Raw genomic sequence first — 15,017 nt, 5'->3', positions numbered from 1 at the left:
GACTTCCCGGTCTGCTCCCGCGGCTGCCTCGGGAGCGCAAAGCCTCCTTCCCCTCATGTCTCCAAGTGAAAACTCTTCAAGAAAAATAACCTCCTCCAAGCAGCCTTCTAGGATCTTTCCTAACCAGGAGCCCTGAGCCTGAGCGCCTCCGTTTTCCGTTTACCTCCATATGACAGTCTGGGTTGCCACCCCATCCTCTGCCCCCTAGGCGGACGGGAAAGGGTCCAACTCCAGGAGAACCCCAGGCCCTTGCTGTTAAGAAAGTAGACTGTAAGTCCGCAAAAGCATAAAAAAGTTTATTGGAGCATCATGGCCGGTGGGAGGGTATTGCTGAGTCGTGGGGGGAGTGGCCGATCCCGCCGGCCCTACGGGCTCCTCAAGTCGGCAAGGGTCGAGGAGTTGCATAGAGAGTCGGGCCAGCCGCTCCTCCTCGGCCTCTCGGCCCAGCTAAGCCAGGCAGGCCTCCGGGCTGCCCCGCGCCCTGGGCTCGCCACTGCTCGGGCTCACGAAAACGGCAGGCACACGGGCCTGCAGCTCCAGCCCTGGCTCTCGGCCCCTGTCTCCGGGAGCGGCCAGAGCAGCGCTGCCCAGGCGCGTCTGAGCCACGGGAATCTCGTCCATGGACTCCACTGACGCCGAATGATAGGCGCCTGCAGGGCCAGCGACGAGCACCGGGCTAGCGGCCCGAGAATCCGACGACGAGCTGGAGCGGTGGCCCGGGACCGGGGGCCCTGCGGGGTGGAGGGAACTGTGAGACTAGGGGCTGTTACTGGCTCGGGCCCCTACCGTTCCTTCCCTCGGAGCTCCCGGTGCAGGATCCAGTCAGGAAGGGCCCTCACCCGGCTTCCTCTTTTTCTGCAGAGACAGAAGGGAGGCTGAGTGCCCCTTCCCCAGGTCCCCATCGCCAAAAGAGGCAGAGGAGTGAGGCAGGGTAGAGGCTTCTTTCCCATCCCTTTCCACCGGGGCAGAGGGCCAAGCACAGTACCCCCTACCTGGGGCCGGATCCTGGGGGGCAAAGCCAGAGTCTCTGGAGAGGAGGATAGTGGAGGCTCCACTTGGCCACTGGTGACAGGGAACCCGGAGAGACTGAGGGGGAGCAGGAGGGGGAGCTCTGGATGTGAATGATCCCTCAAATCCCAGCCAGTTGGAGGTTCTCATATAAGCCTCCCTTCCCAGCAGACAACAGATGGGCATTGATCTGTCCTTGCCTTGGCCTTGGCCTACCCCCTTTCTCCCACCTGAGATGGCCCTGCCATGCCAATGGGAGATGTCCAGCTGGCCCATGTCCCTATTGCACTCACTTGGCACTCACTGCAGCAGGCCTGACCTGGCCAGGGGGCTCTGGGCGCACATGGCTGAAGGTCCGCATGTAGAACTCCATCTCCTGGGGAAGGTGGTGGTCAGGGAGGCTGGACAGCCTGGTGTAGACCCAGAGCCTTCTAGGTCCTGAGCCCAGCCAGTCCTGGACACAACATTCCTGCACCCTCAACCCCCCAGGCCTCTGTGAGAGGTCTCAGTATAGATGTCTGCTATTCTCCTCCAGGCTTGCCAGCTATGCTGGAAAAACCTCTCTGCAGGACAAGGCATGAAACACCCATTTCTGGACCTTACCCCAATCCCACAGACCTCACTTCATCTAGACCAGTGGTTCTCAACCTGTGGGTCGCAACCCCTTTGGGGGTCGAACGACCCTTTCACAGGGGTGGCCTAAGACCATCGGAAAACACATATATAATTACATATTGTTTTTGTGATTAATCACTATGCTTTAATTATGTTCAATTTGTAACAATGAAATTGGGGGTCACCACAACATGAGGAACTGTATTAAAGGGTCGCGGCATTAGGAAGGTTGAGAACCACTGTTCTAGACAAACTCTGCTTCCTTCAGGAAGCTCCCCCAGCCTCATGAGTCCAATGTCTAGAGCTGCTCTGGACAAGGTGGGTGGTGGGGAAGAGGTGCTTAGATATGTCCTCTCCTGCTCCCAGTCCCTCCCAAGACTCCAGGCTCTGAATTGATTCCCCCCCACCCCCACCCCAGTTGAGACACTGGGTAGCCGGCTGTTCATAGGCCAGGTGGGCACCCAAGGATTTGTGCATGGCTCCACAGCTCTGCAGAGCTGAATCCTGAGTACCAACCATAATCTCAGCTGCTGGGGAATGCTCTGTTTCCCCACCCCTAATCAGAAAGGGAAGGCAATGGGTAGTGGAAAAAACAGCATTGCAACCCCGTCCAGGACCAAGCTTATGAGTGAATTCTGTGTCTTGTTAGTAGCTGATCCTAACAGCGACCCTGGAGTTGCAGACCCAACCCCTGAAAGCGAAGGGGCCTGAGGTCAGAATGTTGCAGGAGTGGCCTAGGCCTGCACCCCAGCAGGCGGGACGCGCTCCAGCTACGCGCCTACGAGGATTGCAGGTAAGGAAACAAAAGCTAGGAACAAGCCAGCTCGAGTAGACCTTGTGCCAAAGATGTGGGGCGGGGCCTCGTCCTTGTCCTGGCCCCGCCCCACAGAGGGGGGGGCGGGGGAGGGCACCCGGACAGCTGTCGCCCGCGCTCCGCAGCTGTTTCCATGGAGACCCAGGCGTCCTGACTAATGCAGAGACGACAGTGTAACAGCAAACGCGGTCTCTAAAACAAGCCTATGTTTGGGGGCAACGGCTCCAGAGGGGGCCCCTCCCGCATTCCTGCTCTGGGTGGGGGTGGGGAGGCTGCCTGGGGCACTGGCAGATTTAGGGGACAGAGCTTAGCCGGCCACAGGCTGGCTGCACAAATGTAGAGATTGACACCTTAGGCAAGCCCTGCCCAACCTCTGCCCAGGCTGACCCTTTGGGCAGGAGTGTCGGGGTGCCAGCCTAAGCAGAAGAGCCCTGGGAAGAGGCAAGGGTTCTGAGGGCAGTCACAAGGACTGGGACCTCAAGGAAACCTCCCTCTACATCTTTCCTCTTCCCCACTGTGGACCTCGCACCCCTACAGGGCCCAGCAGAGAGGGCCAAAGCCCACCCTGGGGTCCCTGGGCTCCACAAGGGTTGGGCAGAGGACTCTGGCAGTAGCAGAGGATGGTCCCAGAAGCCCGAGGGGCCAGGAGCTAGGCCCCTAGCTGGGTAAGTCTGAGAGTGTCACCAGAGTATCCCCAACTCAAATTCTCCTCCCCTCACCACAGCTGTCCCTCAGAGATCTTCAACATTTGCACATTCCTGAATGGTACTGTGGAACCTTTCAGCCTCTGCTCTGTCTTCTGCACACCCCTCCTCCCACTGGGAAGCCTCCCTCAGGTCATTTGCAGATGATATTATATGTCCTTGCTGCTGGCACACCTGGCCTCCCAGCCTAGGTAGGCAGTGACTACTGTGCAGGGGCCCAGAGCCCTGGGGCCTGGATATCCTGGGGCCAGCCCTGCCTCATGGGCACTGCTGTGCAGCCAGAGCCTCAGACGCCTCTGTGAAGTGGGGGATGAAGCCCACTCCTCAGAACGGCTGCCACTGTGCCCACATGGCACCAGTGCCCAACACCAGGGCAGGTACACAGTAGTGTGGCAGGAGGCTCCCCATTAACAGCCAGCACTCTCCCAGACCTGGCAGCCTGGCCCACCCCTGGCAATGAGAACAGGAGAGGCGGGTCCCAAGCCCTCTCCCAACCCGCCCACCAGCCTGTGTTTGTGTCCAGTTACCATGAGGACTTGGGATCCAGGGCTCAGCCTTCCCAGCAAGGGCCTGCCTGGGCCCCCTGCCTTCCCAGTCCCTGAGGGCTCTGAGGATCCCCCCTCCCCTCAGCTGCTGACCTCAGGAAACCATGGGGCGTGGGAAAGGGGACCGGCTGGTCAGCAGCTGGGCTGGCCAGGCCGTAACTTGGGCTGGAGGGTTCCTGCTTCAGAGTGTAGAGACCTTAACTCTTCCCAGACCCAGCTTCTGTTTAACCTTTCTTGGCCTCAATATGCTCATCTGCAACATGGATGTGGCAACATTACCTGCCTCGTGGGTTTTTTAAGGATTAAATAGGGTAATGGGTATGAGGGCTCAGGTGGAGGTAACCGGTGACCACCTCTCTTCCCCCACAGCCCCACAAGGAGCAGGTCACCCCGTAAGGCAGATGCCCTACTGTGTAGAAAGAACCTGGACCTGCTGTGGGCAGCTGTCAGCACCTGGGTGCTCCGGCTGGGTAAGGGCCCAGAGCTCAGAAAGACTCAGGGCTGGGACAGGGAGCAAGGTCTCTGATCTGCCAATCTGCCCCTTCTAGGCTCGCATGTTCCAGACCCTCCAGCGCACATGGGTTCAGGGGAACGCAGGGCTCCGCACTGAGCCCACACTTAAGCAAGCAGGCATGTGCTCAATATAGTCTTGGCTTCACCCCTGTTGCCCAGCACCCCTACCCCAGCTGCTGTTCCAGACCTGCTTCCCTTTGCCCTTTCTTATCATTGGCTGCTATCTGCACAGCCCACCACCCCTTCCGCACCCAGGCCCCATCTCCCACCCCCTCAGCCCTCAGGGCCACTTCTATACCTGAATGGGTCGCATCTTGGGGGGACATGAGTCGAGCTGCCTGTCAGCCCCCTTTGCCTCCTGTGGCGGACGATGCTGCACGATGTACTCATAGGTGGTGAGCTTGTGCCACACTGTGGGGGTTAGGGGAGGGCTCAGTGCAAAAGAAAGGGGACCCTGGCGTTCTGAAGGTGAGGGAGGATACCCTGGCCCAGGCTGAAACCACTGTCCCCATATACACTAGACCATGGAGTGAAACCAGGCCCCCACATCCAGCCAGCAGGAAGGGGCATGGCTTCTGGGCTCTACAGCCCAACGGATACCTCCCTGTAGCCCAGGGACCCCTATGTCGTGCAAGGCAGGTGTAGGGGGCGGAGGGGCACTTACTGAGATAAATGTGGAAGCAGAGCAGGTGGCCGAGCAGGGCTGTGGAGAGCAGGCCCAGAAGGATGAGTAGGGCGGCCAGGGCCAGGATAGCAGGAGCCTGGGTTTCCACAGGGGCAGCAGGCAGGAAAACGAACCACACATCTGTGTGATTCTTCAGGACTGCAAGGCACAGACTAGGCTGTGACCAGCGACCAGACAGGCCCAGGGCTGAGGGTGGGAGCAGGCCTGGAGCCCAGTCTGACCTTCAAAGTGGTAGTTGGTACGCAGCTGCATGGGATTGACAAAGAACTCCACGAAGACATAAGTGGCGACCAGCACGAGGAGCAGGACACCCAGTAAAGCAGATGCCACACTGTGTAGAAAGAGCCTGGGCCCAGCCGTGGGCAGCTGTCAGCACCCGGGTGCTCCAGCTGGGTAAGGGCCCAGAGCTCAGAAGGACTTGGGTTGGGATTGGGAGCAAGGCCTCTGATCCTACAGCCCCAACTTCTCATGAAGCCAAAGGCCTTAGGGCAAAGGCGAAGACGGGGGGGGGGGGGGGGGCACCCCTTCAGGTCCACACTTTTCTATGGTCCAGCAGAGGGAAGACCCCAGCCTACCCTCAGCAGTCCCAGGAGGCAGCCATCAGGAGCACACACGCATGCACACCAGCGCCCAGCTCCAAGTACCCCCATCCCCCCCTTGCAGTCTCAGACCCGCGCATCCCCAGGCATCCCTGCAGCCAGGGTCCGCTCTCACCGGTAGTTCCTTTCTCCCACACAGTTGTTGAGCCACTTGCAGTGGTGGTCGAAGCCGCACACGCACTTGTTGCAGGCACTGCAGTGCTTGGAGCGAGCGCTCCTGCGGGGAGGGAGGGGGCACAGTGCGGTTAGACCGCTGGCTGGTCCTCCCCGCCGCTGCAGGGCCTGGCTGGAGCGACGGGAGTCCGCGAGGGGCCAAAGCGCTTGGCCTGGAGCTGGTGATCAAACCCGGCGCCTCCGCGGGACCAAGGAGCTCAGCGCCGGGGAGCGCGCGCGCCCTCTGGCGGCACTGCGGGGCCGGGCACCCAGAAGAGGCAGCGTTTCTGAAGATCTGGGGACCCAAGGCAGGAGGAAGGAAGGGTAGGGCGGTATGACTTGGCTCCACTCAGGGAGTGGACACCGGGTGACGGGGGTGTGAAACAGAAATGGGGCTTCCGTTCCAAGCAAGGACCCCTGCATTGAACCAGGAGACAAAGCAGGTGAAGGGCCGGGAAGCAAAACAGGGCAAGGCTGTCAGGCCCAGGGCCTACCCTGCTCTTCCCAACAGCTCCGTTTTTTTGAGTGCCTGTTTCTGTGCCAACCTGTGGGAATTATACTGGCATTCTTCCAGAAAACCCCAGCTTGTCTGGGCTCATCCAAAGGGAACCAAAAGAAGAGGAACAAGATGACATCTGGATGAACTCGGGGCAGTTCACAGATGAGGTGAGGCCACTTAGGAATGTGAGTCTCCCAGTCCCAGAGAGGGACTGGGGAAGCCCAAAGGAGTGCAGAAGAGTGGAGAGCACTCCCCCAAACTGGACAGAGCCCTGGAATGGGCAGCAACTGCCAGGGCACCCATTGAGGAACAACACACTGCCTGGTGCCTAGTGGAGGAAAGGGTGGTCTGTGCCCAAGTCCTCAGCACCCTAGCACCATGGACTCTCTCGGCCCTGTGGACAGACCCCCTTCCAACAGGCTTCCTGAGTCTTCAGGTTGGAAGGGTAGAGCTGGCCTTGGACCACAGCCCCATGCCTAATCCTCCACCTGAGGCTGGAAGCTCTAGGAGGGTGGGGAGGGATCTAGGGAAGCCGTCTGGACCAGCCAAGGCATGGGCTATGCACATTCTGACTCATCTCCCCTCTAGCAGTGTGACCTGGAGTTAAGTCGCTTGGCCTCTCTGGGCCTGAGTCCTCATGGGCAAACAGGGATCACAGGATCTGCTCGGGGACTAGGCCAGTTGGTGGTGAATGTGGCTCTGCTGCCCAGCAGCCACATAACCTCAGGCAAGCCTCTCAGCCTTTCTGAGCTCTGGGCTCTCCCCCGTGGAGACAGATGCTGCCCACCCTGCAGGGTGGTTGTTCCAAGCACTTGGCAACAGTGAGTCTCAAGTGTTAACTCCCCTCCCTGTCCCTATCTGGGAATGCTTGTGAGATTGGGGTGGGGGGTGGCTGGTAGAGTTAGTCATTAGAAATGTTTGTGGGTTTGGGTTGTGCCAAATGTTTCCTACATTTACTGTTGGAAATGCTATGCCTCATCTTCTGTTTCCAATTACCTTTTCTTCACCTTCTCTTTCACCCAATTCTCTGTCACTCCATCAAGATTCTTGACTGTAAAACACGTGTGTCATCAGGGTGACTATAAAGCCCTGGGCATGCCCCTCTCTGCCTTGAGCTCCCACAACAGCTCCCCAGGCACACTCATCGCCCGCCCACACACTGTCCGCACGCACTCACACATCCACATCGCACAGATTGCAGTGCAGGTCTTCAATGACATGTGCGTGTTGGCTTCGGTTGAAGATGGGCAAGGGCCCTGCATAGCTCTTGTCCCTCACGTTGGCATCTGCTGGATCGATGGAGACAGCAGTCAGGTGCACCACGAGGTGGCCAGCAAAGATGGCGCCCATGCACTGGCCCAGCAGGTTAAAGGCTCACTCCACACTCTGCCAGCTGAGACCCCACCCCTGCTTCCTGTGGCCAGAGAACTGGTCCCCACCTCCAGACAGCTCCCTCCCACAGACTCGGCCTGTGCCCGCCCTACCTCCAGGTCCCTAGAACTGCCTTGTCAGACCCCTCCAGGCTACCGAGGCCCGGATGGAAGGGGGAGCCGCCATCTGGGAACACAAGTGAGCACTGCCTGCTGCTGCCCAGGGGCCCCAACACAAGGCCATGCACACACAGGGCTGCGGCCTCACTGTTCCAAGCCTGGTGCAGGCCCTGGCTGGTCTAACCTCCAATTCTGATCTGGTTTCAGATTCTAAATGATGAAGTGAGACTGAAAGAGACCATCCTCTTGGGTCGAGGGACCTAAAATATAAGTTCTAAGCTTGTTTGTCTTGCTTTCATAGGAAGTCTTCTCTGAGAGGGAAAAAACGATGCTCTCTCAGTAGCCGGCCAGAGAGAGAGTCACTTGCGATGGGGCCCATCCCCACCACCTCCCGGACCTGGAGTTCAAGTATTTGAAACCCTGGGGCTGAGGATCTAGGATATTCTGATGCATTCAGGGCCTGACCAGAGACATCTCTAGTTCCTGGAGCTGAAACACAGCTCTTCCAGGACGTATCTGCTCAGTGGTTGTACCAAATTCTGGAGATGAGTATGCTGACAACTTGCTGCGAAGTCTAAATGTGTAAAAATTCCCTAATAGATTCCACACAGGCAGCCATCTCCCCTCCATTCATCCATACTCTTGCTGGCCAGGCAGACATCATCCCTCCATCATTCAGCTTCCATCCATCAGCTGTCCAACCTCCTTTTCTCCCTTCCTCCTCTTCCTTCCAGCAGCCAAGTTTCCCTGCGTGTCTGCATGAGCCAGGCTCCACCCTACTGTGCTAGGCCGTAACTGAAAGAGACAACCCTGTGACCAATGAAAACCCTCCACAGCCCTGGCTGTGGGTCAGGCTTGGCACTTGCCTGGGTTATTCCATAGTCTCACGACACTGTTCCTCCTCTCTGGGTCCTCTTGACTCTGCCCTTCACTTGGTCTTAAAGTGGTTTTGAAGAGCTTAAACCTAAATCCTTGCTTGCTTAACCTCCTCCACTGGCTTTCAGGGGCCCTCAAACTAGAGTTTATTCTTCAGCTCAGCGCTAGGCCCCTATGCTCTGGCTCCTCTCAAACCTCCCTGGTATCACCGACCACTCCTCGTCAGCATTCCAGGCTCTCTTCAGACACACTGAATGTGGGCAAACATTTAGTTTCCTGCCTGCTCCAACACTTCTCCCGCCCCCACACCCTGGCTCGTCCATTCATCTGTTTACTGAGGTCTTTCTCTATGCCAGGCACTGAGGAATATGGCAGGAGCGAGACAGGCACGGTCCCCCAGCTCCAAGGAGACTACAGTCTGGTAGGAAACAGAAATGTTAATCACATAAGGGGTTGACTGCAACGAAGAAAGTTCATGGGACAGTGTGAGTTTGTGTGACCTCAACCAGCCTGAAGGGATCTAGAAAGCTCCCCTGAGAAGGGGCCGCCTCAGCTGAGACTGGCAGGTGATGTGAGGAGGAAAGGGAGCCTGGCTGGTTCCTGGGAGCAAGCAGAGTCCCAACCAGAGGGGTGGTTCCAGCTCAACTCATGGCTGCCATGCGAGAATGAGGGCCATGTCCCCAAATTCTGGCTTTTCAAAAGGAACCAGAAATCTGGACGTTTTTTGGTGAGGTCTCTCATGTTTTAAATGTTGACAAGGAAATTATTTTTTTAAACCCACCTGCCAAAGGTCTGTTCATTTTGTGTGCTAATTATCCCTCAATTTAAAAAAAAGAAGAAGTCTGTAGGCCAAACTGGTTCATGGGCTGTCAGTTCTTGACTTCTGACTTAGCTGGGTGTTGGGGTGGAGAGAGGAGCAGGGGGCTTCCAGGCAGAGACCAGTGTCACCACAGAGAACAGAGCAAATGGTGTAGGAGGGTGGGAGGCAGCAGAGGCTAGAACACAGAGGCCTTGAGTAGCCAGCACCTCATTCCTTAAGGCGGGAGAAGCCATTAGAGCAGTGGTTCTCAACCTTCCTAATCCGCGACCCTTTAATACAGTTCCTCATGTTGTGGTGACCCCCAATTTCATTGTTACAAATTGAACATAATTAAAGCATAGTGATTAATCACAAAAACAATATGTAATTATATATGTGTTTTCCGATGGTCTTAGGCGACCCCTGTGAAAGGGTCGTTCGACTCCCAAAGGGGTCGCGACCCACAGGTTGAGAACCGCTGCATTAGAGGGTATTTAGCTGGGGAACAACTTTATCGTGTTTGTTTTTGGAAAGGGCACTGTGGCTGCAGCGACACACATAGACTGGTCCGAGTGAGAGTGTGTGTGGAGAGACTGGTTTGGCAACAAAATGGTCCTCAGTTAAGAGAGGCAAATGGAGGTGGGGGGGGGGGAAAGAGGGTGATTCGATGGCTATTTAGGAGGTAAAATGAACAGAACTTGATGACTGACTGGATACAGATGAAGGGAAGGGAAGGGGTCAAGAGCAAATGGACAGGTTGGTCAGGTGCTGTGAAGAGGGGAGCTGTGAGCAGCAGGGGGGCGTCAGGGCCTGTGGCGATGTTGGTCTAGATCAGTGATGGCGAACCTATGACACATGTGTCAGAGGTGACACGCGAACTCATTTTTTTGGTTGATTTTTCTTTGTTAAATGGCATTTAAATATATAAAATAAATATCAAAAATATAAGTCTTTGTTTTACTATGGTTGCAAATATCAGAAAATTTCTATATGGGACACGGCACCAGAGCTAAGCTAGGGTTTTTCAAAATGCTGACACGCCGAGCTCAAAAGATTCGCCATCACTGGTCTAGATGTCCCATCTCCCACATCCACAGCATGCTGGAGAGCCCCCATCCCATACTTGCTGCGGGATACTCCAGTCTACAAGGCTTCCCTCCAGCTGGAGGCTGAGCTCCCAGGGCTGGGGGCCTGTCTTGCTAATCTTTGCAACCCTCGGTCCCAGCTAGATCCAGACCCCAGGTGGGTACTTGTTACACATTATCTCCCCCCCTCATTCCCCAGAGTCCTGAGGAAGCCTACAGAAGGGAGGTGGCTTTGAAGGAAGGAAGAACCATCCAGATCTGGTGGCTCTGTGAGCCTCCGCGTTGCCCAAAGCAATTAATGTGGAGAGGACAAAAGCCCCAAACCATCCCGGTGCCTCAGAGCTGGAGTGCCCTGAGCAGCTCTGTTGGCCTCACTAGGCACCAGCTGTGTGAGCTCAGGGAGTCACTCAATCTCGCTGAGCCCCAATTTCTTAGTGAAGTGGGAGGAATACCTCCAAATTATTATGAGGATCCAACAAGATAATCTACGGACAGGGATTGGCACAGGGCCTGGCACACAGAAGTGCTTAATAAGTGGTAGTTACTCTGTTTACTATTAGTGTCCTGACTGCACTCACTGCAGACCACATGGCAGAAACCCAGGTAACCCTGAGTGAGGGGTGTGCCCATTCCAGATCATGAGGGGACTATTCCATGAAGCCTTCTAGTTAACAGCCCTAAGGCCTGTTGGTCGCTTCTGGAAAAGGCCAGTTTCCCACTTACAGAGCTCATGACTGTGCCCGGGGCCTAGTGAACCAGAAAGCCCCCCATGACACTGGTGGTGTCCGGGATGGCAACCTTCTCTAGAGTCCTTCTCCACACACTTGCCATTATCACTCACCAGCCCAGGGCTCTGTGCTTTCCCTTATGGCTAATGCCTTCTGGTGCTCCTTGTCCCCCCCTGGGAAGCAGGCAGAGGAGGAGGCTGAGAGCTGGAGCTGGCAGAAGCCCTTATGTAGCCCTTAAAGGGCTGAGCTGGGACCAAGCTCCACTGCTGACTCTATGTCCAAGGAGGCAGAGAGTTCATCCCTGATAACCTTCTGCAGCTCACCCTAGCCCTCCTTCCCTGAAAGGCCCAAGGGATCACCGCCAGGAAGCGCACACACCAGGCACACACACAGGGCCCCTCTGGACAGGAGCACACGGCCGCTGCTGCACTCCAACCTCAGCCTTGCAGCCATGGCCTCTGCTCCTGGGGTTGTGGCCAGAGTTGTTGCAGTCACACCACTAGGCCCTTGCAAGTTTGTGTTTGTCACTGTTCTCAGGAGCCTCCAGGGCATCTCTGATCCCTTTTCTCGTCAATCCAACCTCTCCCTAAAAGGGCATGATTTACAAAGTCAGTGAGCTCCTAAACCAGTGGTTCTCAACCTTCCTAATGCCGCGACCCTTTAATACAGTTCCACATGTTGTGGTGACCCCCAATTTCATTGTTACAAATTGAACATAATTAAAGCATAGTGATTAATCACAAAAACAATATGTAATTATATATGTGTTTTCCAATGGTCTTAGGCGACCCTTGTGAAAGGGTCGTTCAACCCCAAAGGGGTCGCGACCCACAGGTTGAGAACCGCTGTCCTAAACAGTCCTGGGACCGCATCATAATCTGTCCAAAATAAAACATTTTAAATGTACCAAAACCTTACTATGTAAAAGAATTCTACCATGACTCTTCTTGAAAAGTGAAAAATTCTTTCATAAGTGGAATAATTACTCTCTCATTTATCCCTTGTTGAGCTCTGGACACAATTAGCTTAAAGAGAGCTTTCGAGTGGTACCCTGGTTGAGAGGCTCCCTCTGTGTGGGCCTTTATATGCTCAAAGGTACTTCAGGTCTGTCAGCTCACTGCATCAGGCAGAGCGGGCAGAGGGAGATTGGAGGTCAGGCAGGCAGGCAGCTGGTCTCTCCCAGGGAAGAGACGGGTCTCCCTGCGCTCTCTGAGGCTCTGGAGCCCAGCTTCAGGCCTCTGCCATGTCCTCCATCTATTGCCCCTACAAATCCATGAATCAGCCCCACATTTTCCCAAGGATACAGCATAGCCAGCAGGCACCCAGTGGTGAGGCAGGAGGGGAACAAGGACCCCAAAGCCGATCACTGCGAAGAAGAGGTACAGCAGCCAGGCCACAATCTGGAGCGGGTGAGGGGGCCAGCTCCACCCATTCCGGCGGGACCGCTGGCCCTGCAGCTCCGGGGAGGGTCCGCTGGCCTGTGCGGGTGCTGTCCACACACTCTTCTCAGGCGCTGTCTTGTTGGAGGGCTTGTTGCAGATGTTCATCTCCAGAGGGAGAAAGAGTAGAGAGAGCATTAGCCTGAGGAGGTCCAGGCTGGACCCAGAGCCCACGAATGCAGCCAGGTTTCAGCAGGGGGGAAGCAGGCTGGGGCACTAAGCCACTTCCCAGCTACTCTGCAGGGCAACCGGCGCCCTAGCATGATGAAGTCAGTGGGGGAGGCTGGTGTGGAGTGCTGGTCTCAAAGCCCCAGAGCCAGCTTTGGCCCCGGCCTTGGCCAGTACAAGGTAGGAGGGCCCAGGGTTTATTCAGGACAGTGTGGCTGCCTGTTACTCAAACTGTTCTGTCTCCACAGCCATCAGTGTTAAACCCAATAAGACATGTTCTCATCTGGGAACAATATCTGGCTGGGCCAGACGGATGAGAACACATGCCGATTCTGTTACGATTAGTCACCTCTGTGCTGTGGCCCAAATGCAAGTGTCAGAGAGGGGCCCTTACCGTTTGCTAAGGGAAACAGGAGCGGAGCTGTGTGGCAGGGGGATCTAGCCTCTGGTCCTAGGTAAGCATGTACTCCCTTTAGGACTGGGGGAGGGCCTTGAACATTCTCCCCTGTGCCTCGGAAGCTGCCTGAGGCTTCTTGGCTGGGGAGGAGCCAGCCCACAAGAGGAGGAGGATTCCTCCTTGTTCCCCCCAGAAGAGTAAATGACCATGTTTCTCTAAGTAAAATCTGAGCCTGGTGCACTGAGAACAGACAAGTGGGCTGACCTGAGGGGGCTCAGGGAAGATGAGGGCTTTACCAGAGCCTGCCACCAGATGGCAGCACTCCCCTATCCCGCCATCCTTGGGCCCAAGAGCTGGCTCTAGGGGCCAAAGTCACCAGCCTGGCAGACAGGGTGGGCCTGTCCTAGCTTCTGGGCCGGAAGTGGAAACAGAGCCTGGGCAGGCAGCACCAGACTTGGGGAGACAGGCCAACTGGGAGCTCTTGGTGGGAAGGCAGGGCGTTGGGGACAAACCCTGGCAGCTGCACTTTCAGGAGTCCATGCCCGTGGGCCTTCCTCACTTCTCAGCCCAACAAAATCTTCTGTGACCTTTAGAGCCGACTGACAGCATCTCCTCCGCCAGGGGTACCCCAAGTCAGGGAGCTCATGCTTAGTCTTTACTAGGCAAGTTGCTGCCACTTAGAACACTCTGCCACCCTCCCCGTATCCATTTGCCCCTGTTACCCCAGCTTGCCCCAAGGACAGTAAATGTGTGTGACTCATTCACCTCTGCTCCCCACATCCCCTCCCCCAGTACCCAGAGCGTACCTTGTACATAGAAAGTGCTCAGTAAATGTTTGCTGACTTGAGAACATCTGAAATAAAAGGAAATGTGGGCATGGTAAATGGTGTGGAACCTGGTCCACCCAGAGCCATCTGTCCCACTCTGCCCCGCCTTCAATCTGTACAGCCACCAGGCACCCACAACTCCCCTGTTTTGCACAGGCACAGCGCACCCAAACCTGCCCGTACCCTCACCTGCCCTGCCCCAGCTGCCCCTGCCCACTGGCTATTACCCTCACTGCGGAACATTTGCACTTACTCACTCTGCCCTTTATCCCGCCCGAGACTCAGAGCCTCCTGGAAGCTAAGTCTGGCATATCTGAAGACAACTCTGCATAGCCTCACTCAAAGCTAAATGATATGACCCTAGTTTTCTTCCAGGGACTCTAATGGAGTCCTTTGTCTTCAATAAGAAGCAGCAAAAGGTGAAAAAAGAGTTCCAGCTTTGGAGGAAACAGATCTAGGTTCGAGTCCTGGCTCTGCACTTACTAGCTGATTGGCCCGAGTTCCTTCATCTGAAAACGGGTTAGGGTTGCCTACCTAGGGCTGTGCATAGATCAGCGATACTGTAGGTAAACCTGACATATGAATGCTCCCTAAATGATAGGCACCATAATTACCCTTAAAACAGCCCTCTGGGCAGGTCCTCATCTCTCCAGACTGAGGCTGCTACATCTGATATTCTAGGAGGTTTATGTCCAAAGTGATGGGGTTGGCTGACGTTGCTTTCTTATGTCAATGGTCCCAAGGAACACAGTGTCATAAGAGCTGGGCCACTGGATCGCCATTGTAACTTCACCTTCCATCAGAAGTGACATCACTTTATTTTGGATGTCCCCAGAGGTAGCAAATCTTTGTCCTTGATTTTTGAAAACAGTCTATGGTCACCATGTCAAGCCCTGTGAATACAGTTTAGCTGGGTGGTTCTGCTCAGGGTAGGGGGCAAATCCCTGTGGCTTGCACATCGCTTCTCCAGTGACATCATCACCAGGGCAATGACTTTGAAGGGAGCCCATGAATTGGGATCCCTAAGTCCTGGCTTTCCTTTTGCCTCATCACATCATATATATATATATATA

The 15,017-nt window shown here is 55.7% G+C and overlaps 1 protein-coding gene across 4 annotated transcripts in view; it reads right to left on the bottom strand.

The window, feature by feature from the left end:
* Positions 1-275: 275 nt before the first annotated feature.
* ZDHHC1 (zinc finger DHHC-type containing 1) overlaps positions 276-15,017 on the bottom strand; it is a 20,139-nt gene continuing 5,397 nt past the window's right edge. The window contains exons 2-12 of one of the 4 annotated variants that reach the window (XM_036347007.1): positions 13,924-13,970; positions 12,418-12,660; positions 7,313-7,488; positions 5,599-5,700; positions 5,106-5,230; positions 4,864-5,022; positions 4,498-4,610; positions 1,302-1,384; positions 993-1,086; positions 840-855; positions 276-731 (exon numbers count right to left, since the gene is read on the bottom strand). In XM_036347007.1, the coding sequence (XP_036202900.1) occupies positions 448-731; positions 840-855; positions 993-1,086; positions 1,302-1,384; positions 4,498-4,610; positions 4,864-5,022; positions 5,106-5,230; positions 5,599-5,700; positions 7,313-7,488; positions 12,418-12,660; positions 13,924-13,932 (1,404 nt within the window). In that variant the 5' untranslated portion in view covers positions 13,933-13,970 and the 3' untranslated portion in view covers positions 276-447. The remainder of the gene's footprint in view (positions 732-839; positions 856-992; positions 1,087-1,301; positions 1,385-4,497; positions 4,611-4,863; positions 5,023-5,105; positions 5,231-5,598; positions 5,701-7,312; positions 7,489-12,417; positions 12,661-13,923; positions 13,971-15,017) is intronic. The other 3 variants (XM_036347009.1, XM_036347010.1, XM_036347011.1) reach the window with 3 other exon arrangements.

Source organism: Myotis myotis, unplaced genomic scaffold, assembly GCF_014108235.1.
Source record: "Myotis myotis isolate mMyoMyo1 unplaced genomic scaffold, mMyoMyo1.p scaffold_m19_p_19, whole genome shotgun sequence".
NCBI classification, from domain to species: domain Eukaryota; kingdom Metazoa; phylum Chordata; class Mammalia; order Chiroptera; family Vespertilionidae; genus Myotis; species Myotis myotis.
The sequence above is the reverse complement of the archived record's forward strand: the minus strand, read 5'-3'. Positions and strand labels throughout refer to the sequence as shown.